This window comes from Gavialis gangeticus, unplaced genomic scaffold (genome assembly GCF_001723915.1).
Source record: "Gavialis gangeticus isolate Ggan-Ray unplaced genomic scaffold, GavGan_comp1, whole genome shotgun sequence".
NCBI lineage: Eukaryota > Metazoa > Chordata > Crocodylia > Gavialidae > Gavialis > Gavialis gangeticus.
In genome coordinates, this window is record NW_017728992.1 from 181,336,866 (window position 1) to 181,344,676 (window position 7,811).

The 7,811-nt window shown below is 41.3% G+C and overlaps 1 protein-coding gene across 1 annotated transcript in view; it reads right to left on the minus strand.

Moving 5' to 3' along the window:
* Window positions 1–5,204, minus strand: part of ENPP2 (ectonucleotide pyrophosphatase/phosphodiesterase 2) — a 141,988-nt gene extending 136,784 nt beyond the window's left edge. The window contains exon 1 of the mRNA XM_019528101.1: window positions 4,996–5,204. Within this exon, the coding sequence (XP_019383646.1) occupies window positions 4,996–5,016 (21 nt within the window). The 5' untranslated portion in view covers window positions 5,017–5,204. The remainder of the gene's footprint in view (window positions 1–4,995) is intronic.
* Window positions 5,205–7,811: the final 2,607 nt, after the last annotated feature.

The window sequence follows — 7,811 nt, forward strand, 5'->3', positions numbered from 1 at the left end:
ATATATATATTCATATTATGGCCCCATCCCATAATGTCTTTCTATGTTTAAGGCAGTGGTCCCTAAACCTACACAGGCCCACAGGAAATTATACTGAGCAAGTGATGTACTGCAGGCAACACGATACTTTGCTCTCAGTCTCAGCTCTAGCTTTACAGCTTCCTGTGCCTATGAGTAATTCCAGACGATCTCAGGTTGCTCACAGGCCATGAGTTGGAAACTACTAGGGTAAGTCCTTGTTGTGTGTATTCCACGTGTATGGACTAAGCACCTCAAAACTATGCCCTACACTTGTCCTTCCAGCTATAGCCTTAGAGCCAGTGTCCACATGGAACCTAATTTGGGCCTTAAACAATAAAGTGTGTGTTAAGAAGGAAATGATAGTCAGATTGACAAAGCTGGGGATTTTGATTGGGGTGTGCTGATGCTTTTCTGGGACTTAAAAAACCCCTAGAGAATTCCCAGCTAGAGGGCCTTGCTTATTTGTTCAGGGTCAGACTGATCCCCACATTTGGGATCACAGAGAAATTTTATCCCACAGTTAGATTGTCAGGGACTGCGAGCATTTTGCCTTCCTCTAGAGCGGGAAAAGATGACCCTCTGTCTTGGCTCTCTTGAGCATATTTTAACAAGTACTTCCTGTCCTGTCCATTTGCAGGACATTGACAATGCCCTTATCCCCCTGTTTTACTCCTGGCAAATTAAGGTGTTTTTGATGTTTCACGCATTGTGCCTGGTAGTTATGTGAGAAGGTTGTTCCCAAAATATTTAAGAAAAGGTTAGGCAAACAGTTCTCTAAGATGGTTTATAGGGCTGTGCAAAGCTTTGGTCCCCAATTCGATTCAGCAGAGATTCGGCCCAATTCAGTGGCTGGATCTCCGAATCCAAATTGAATCAGGAGACCCTTTAATCTCTCCAAATTGAATGGGAACCCTCCGAATCAATTTGGAGAGATTTGGAAAGATTCAGCAATTCCAATATAGACACGGCTTTAAATGTTTTTTCTACATTACTCAAGGTATCAGGTGTCTCGTGAATGCTGCGATGCTGGGGCAGATGGAGCATCCCACAGGAGCACAGGAGGGTCCCCAGTGCACTTGGCAGCAGACCTGGAAGTGGACTGGAAGCACTTCCGGTCCACTTCCCAGTTCACCAGGGAGTGAGCTGGGCACCCCCCACCCACCTGGCTTGGTGACTGGTGCCTCCTGGGTCTGGGGTGGGGCGACTGCGGCTGATCACTGAGCTGGGGAGGGGCCCCCTGCACGCTTGGCAGCAGACCTGAAAATGGACTGGAAGTGCTTATGGCCCACTTCCAGGTCTGCTGCCAAGCGTGCTGGGGACCCCCCTGCACTCCTGTGGGACGCTCCATCTGCCTCACCATTGCAGCATTCATGAGCCATGCCTGGTACCTCAAAGTAGGTAGAAAAAACATTTAAAGCTGTGTCTGTGACCAAATCGCTGATTCTCTGAATCTTCAGATTCAGCCGAATCAAATCGGGGACAGTGAGCTGAATCAATAAATCAAATCAGGAGGCGCTACTTCACAGTCAGGGTGGCTACGAGCCGGAACCAACTTCCAAGCTAAGTGGTGCTCGCTCCTACCCTGGAGGTCTTCAAAAGGAGACTAGACAGACACCTAGCTGGGGTCATTTGACCCCAGTACTCTTTCCTGCCCCAGGGGGTCAGACTTGATGATCTGCTCAGGTCCCTTCCAACCCTACAAACTATGAATCACTGTCCCCAGTTTGGGCCAGATCTGAATCTGTATTGAATATGACCCGTTTCACACACCCCTAACAGTTTAGCTAGGGATGATCCTGCCTTATTTAGGCAACCTCCTGGGGTCTCTTCCAGCTCCGTCTTTCTATGATTCTGTGATCAATTGCCAAGTCATCCTGAATAATGCCACAAATGAGAGGAAGGACCTCAGCTAAATGCGTCAGTTCTACATCCAACTGAGGTAGAAAGTAAATCAGATTTCCCCACAAAAAGTATTCTGTATCCTCTGAAACAGGAAATTGCAATAGTGGGATGGTATGTTTCTACAGCAACTGTAAGCATTTCACCAGCAAAAGGGTCAGGAACAACTCTGGCAAAGTTCCAAAAATTATATGGAGACTCACATACAAGATAATATGGGAGGAAAAAATAGGGGTAAGGTTCAAGGATGACTTCAACATTTCTTTTCTTTAGGAGAAAGTGAAACTTTCTGCTGAGGGTAATACCAAACTCTGAAATGAGAGCAAGAGAATTTTCCTACCAGAACATCTTTGCTGCGTTCAGTGCGGGGATCTGGTATAACCAGGAGCTAGCAGAATTAAAACATACCAAAAATACAAAATGGAAGTATCAGAATTAATATCATGTAGATGTAATGGTCAAAGATTGAGGCTACCCAGATTTCTTCATGAGATTCTTTATACAAATTGTAAGGACAAAAGTTTGAGATGAAACATTAAGGTACCTCCTATAGGAAGCGTTGGGAAAAAGATATGAATCCTTCATCAGAAATTAAAAGAAGCAGTTAGAGAGGATTTAAATCAGGAGAAGAGAGTAATGTAGTACCAAATTCCTGCTTCAGTCCATTTTTTCCATGTACAGCCACCTTTAAATATAGAGAGCTTTATTAAGATCAAGCAGGACCAGAAGAAAGGAGCTGCCTAGCTTGGTTATAATTTTATATCCCTTAGTTTCTTAATGCAGAATGGAAAATCTTTATTGTTTTCTGTCATTCTACATCTGCAAGGTACATACTTCATAGATTTCTAGATGGGCAGAAAAGGTTATTAGATCACTCAAGTCTGACAGCCTATTTCATAAACCCAAGAACTTTACCCGGTTACTTCTCTTTTGAGCCTAATAATGTGAATCAGGATAAAGCTAGTATCTTCCCAACACCACGTGGAAGCTACTTTATTATTAGTGATGTGCTGGTAATGGACTAATTATCATGTACAGTGCCATCTATTTCAGTGAATCTTTCATTCAGTGAAGTGTAACTCAGGATTAGAATAGTGACTTAGAATCAGGAGAGCTGGATTTTCTTCCTGACCCTACTGTCAACAGTCTCACGGTGCCTCATCCCACACATCCGTAAAGATATTCATTCCTCTTCTGCCCTCCAAAGTTTTAATTCAGTTAATACTGGTGAATCAAATTTGATAACAATGGATTAAATTTGTTAAATGTGAAGTCTAAGAACAGATATAGCCAGGTCAACTTGAAAACCCCTTTGGTTTCTGAATTCAACTGACATCATTTGGAAAGTTGCTCACTGCAGTAAATTTTAGCTCTCATAATTTATCCATTATGTTACATCCTCCACAATTCACAGCTTTTGCTGCATAAATATCAATACACCAATTGAGTATTGGGCTTTTTCCCTTAATATCCTGCATAGAGTAGATCAGGCTTAATTAGGTAAAACAGCTATATTGCTTAGTCATAAGTTAGGAAATATCTGGTTTCAAGTCTCAGAACTGAGGAAGGGCACTCAATGTCCAAAAGTTTGTCCAGCAGTTCTCCCAACTCTACAGTTGGTCCAGTAAAATGTATCCAAAGAAATCCTTGCATCGTGGATTAGAGTCAAATTAAATATTTCTCTTTGTGTAGTTCACTTACCCTGCATACCCTGAGCTGAGCCATGATGTTTTACAGGCATGGGCTGCAACAGGGACAATTAAGTGCTTCTTTCCTCTCCTCTATGAACACTATCCCATGGCCTTCCTCCACTATCTCTTGTTCCTCCCTGCTCCCTTCTCTCCCCGCACTCTGCCCCCTCCCCTTCCCTCCTTTCCACTTTCTCACACTTTCCAGTCAATTTCTAAGGACAAGGTTGCAGCCTCAAGTTTCTCCAAGGTCATCACTGTACTGTAAACAACAGTAAAGAATAAGGAAGCATTTATGGAAGTGACAACAGGGTGTTGACATCATTCTGTTAAAGATCTTTGTAGAGGGAAAATGCTTACTTTGTAATAGAAAGGATAAGTACTTTGCTGTAACTGTTTTTTAAACAGAAAAATTAATGAAACACTGCCCTACAGAGTTCAGCTCAGCTTGTCTATCACTGATTTAATGACCACCAACCAGTTTAAATGCATCTTGATTACTAACACATACTAAAAGCTTGTTTGTACAAATGATTAGTAATTAGACATGAAAAGCAAAGACAATCAGTTTAGTAATCAAAAGGGACCCATTGATTTATTTTGCCAAATTAGTTTGATGAAAAATCCCACATTCAAAACAGCCTGTGGGAACTACAAAGAAATAGCTGTTTTGATCTTGCCTTGTCATCTAAGGTCTCTAATCAGCACCCCACACATGCAAGACATTGATCTGTAAGGAAACTTAACATTCAGTAGAGGTGTTGGCAAAGGAAATTCACAAGTTTTCCTAGGAAAACAGCCTTAATATATGTTTTTTTCAGGACACATTTGGATAGATTGCTTTAAAATCTTTCATCTATACCAACTGAACACTCAATAGCTAGCAAATTTTGCATAAACCACCAAACTGTATGTATTTAACTCATAACTACTTATTGCAGTACTACTTTTTATGTCAGCATTGTAGAAAGTGTGCAAGTGAAACACAAGCCACTTTAATAATGCTTACCAACCTTAGAAGTCATACAAATTAACAAGATGGGACAGTTTTTCCTATTATAAAGAGCAATAAATAGAACAGTCTGAACTGTGATGCACTTTGTCTGCTTTTATTAAATTATAGTTTGTTAAGAAGTAAAGTATTTAATTCTGCATTAAATAATACTTTCTACCTTAAGTTTTAATCTCAGGACTTTCATCACGGTGTACAAGTACAATATGAAAAGAATTTTAAGCTTCAGGTCAAAATTCCAATTTTGTTAGGTGAAAAACAACAGCCAGTGTAATAGTACATTTCAGTCTTGGTTTGCTCATAAATCTACTGTAATTATACAACACTATTTTAACAATCTGGTTATAATACATAGAAAAAATGATCCTACCGTACCAGTTTGTCTGCCTTATCCATGATTTAATAGGCATTTGGGGGGGTCTTTTCCTTATAGTCACTGCAGCAGCTATGGCCAGATGCTCTTCCCCTAGAGACTGAATTGTGAGAGGTGCAGTGATTCTGGGTTGTTTTGTTTGTCCACTGTCCTTTGCTTTTGAGATTGATCCAATGCAGATGAAGTCAGGGTGCCAGCTGTCCTTGGAGGACAATGGCTCAATTGGAAGATGCCTTTTAAACAAAGCTGCTGCTTCCAGGACTGATTTTACATGCACACTTGTGACCTTTGCCTGAAATGACTCTATAGAAAGTGTCATCACACTGAAGACCTGCTTTTAAAGGCATTACTCTGATGTGCATGATTAATTTCTATGCCACATACACATTCAGCAGAGTTCCCTCTATACACAGATAACATGAGGCAGAGTTATTTTTTGTATTTCACAAAATGATTCAGTGATGGGGGGGGTTGTTTGTTTGTTTGTATAAGACTTCCAAGATTATTGGCTGAATGACTTAGTGTCAGGTACCTGCATCCATGATTAGGAATTTAAATATAAAAGTGCCCTGATTTTCAGTTATACCAATACCTTCAGTTCCCAGTCATGCTGGGGGGGCATATATATAACAGACATAATAATAATAACCTTCAGCAGATATTAAGACAAAAGCATATTTTCCTATATCACCAAATATCACATGGTAACTATAATTATTCACACACATGGAATCCAAATACTTAAAAGTTGTTATTAAACTGACATCTTCCATTAACTTAGTCCAGACAAAGCAAGGTCAATTGTCCATGGTATCTTCTATAGGCAGAGCTGACAGCACTGTATATTATTAAGGGTAAGTGACACTTCTTATAAGAACTTGTTTTCAGTTGCTTCGGTCTTTGCCAGACTTTAACCATTTGGACCTATTTGCATGGAGAAACTCGGTCTGGGATGTATATTTAAGCAGGCAGTGTATCCAAGTAGGCAGTGGATGAGGGAGCCTTCTGATCTGAATAAAAAGAGAACAAGCTCCAGGCCATGGGGAAGGGAAAGGATCAGAGCAATTAAATTAGTCTGAAAAGAGTGGTGGTCTAATTAGCCCCTCGCATGTTTGCCTCTTACCCTGCATGGCAATAAATTTTGCTTGAACCTCCAAATTCATCCTGTTTCCCAACTTTCATATGGAGTCTGCCCCATCTATTCTGCTACCTTCCAGACTCATTTCTCCTCCAAACTTGGCAGGGCAGAAGCTTCAGTATCATTTTCCAGGCTGGGTGACCACCTCCAAAGTGCGTTCACCCTCACAGCCCAACTTTTGCAGGGAAGGTTCTCCCTATGCTCAAGTAAAAGCAGGAGGGAGTAGAGGCCCTTCCACCAATACAGCTTCTTCCTTCTCCCTCCAACCTTCTTTCTAAGATGCTCCCACTCCCTGCTGATGTCCTGAGAGGGACCCATGTGAGGCTGCTGGAGGAGGGAGGGAGGGAAAAGCTATTCCTACCTCTTGCAGCAGCCTAGATCAGCATTCATATCCCATAAAGCAGGGCATGGAGGTACTAAAAAAGCATGCTTCTCAGTGACCTAATTTGTCTGTTGGTTAGTGGCGTATTTTAACCATGAAAAACTAGGAGTCCGGAGGGTTTGGGAATGGAGATGGGGAAACAATGATTGTGACTGGTTTGTCAAGACAACCAGGTCTGGGGAACTGGGGGAGGGGAACAATTAGCTGTGCAAAGAGACAGGGGCCAGCAGCTATCTGGCTGTGTGAATACGAAAAATGAAGATAAGAAAGGATGTGAGGGAGAGAGAGAGACAGAGAGATTTGGCCTGGCTAGAGAAGACAACTGGAACTAGGGACAAGGAGCCAGAGAGAAAGAAGACTGGGAAATGTAGCTGGGAAAGAGATGAGGGCAGATACTGAGATTAATTCAGACTAGTAAAAGAGATCTGATAAGGGCACAGATTGAGGAAATTTAGACTTATCAGGGACTGCGTGCAAGGAATTAGGGAGGATGGGGAAGGAGACAGGTAAGAGGGATGAGAAAGGAAGGAGCAAGAGTGGGAGAAGAGGCTGGAAGAGTTTGTGCCCACAAGGGTACATTCCCTTCCTTGCCCTGAAAAGGAGCTCCAGATCCTCAAGTTTCACCACTTATCTGTTCTCAGCATGCACTCGCTTGCTAGATTTGAGACTCACCCCCATATAGTGATAATTTACATAAAGGATAACAACTTATTGCTGCTTTTGGTCACTCAGGCAGTTTGAGTAGCAGAAGTCTGTGCTGTGGACCTAACAACAATTTTTGTGCATGTCAATATTATGTTACGTGAAGGAATTTGGGTTTGTTTGGGGGGGTTTTTTGTAGTTTGCTTTAAAAAAAAAAAAAAAGAAAGAAATCAGGATTGAGTAATAAAGATGACTGTTATGTCACCTGTCAGACTTCACTTATTGCAGCCCAAATTTTCAATTTCTTATTTCCATGATCTGACATCTAATCATAGCCTCAATTCAACAAAGTACTTAACTGCATGCTGGCAAGACTTAAAACACATGCTTAGAGTTGAGGGCATGATAAAGTGTTTTGCTGTATCAAGGCCTCGATCCTCACCACATACCAAATACAATAGTTTCCCTGTACCTGAAGTGTCTATATATTTCTAATAGTTGTAGACAGTCTTCCTTTTCCCACCCATTAAGTCACCATGCAGTTCAAGATACTTAGCTACATTTAACATTTCCTAATAAGTCTTTGTTTGTGCTAGCCTGAAATATCTAAACATTGAATGGATATTTATCCATTTTAATGACAAAACTTTCTGGAC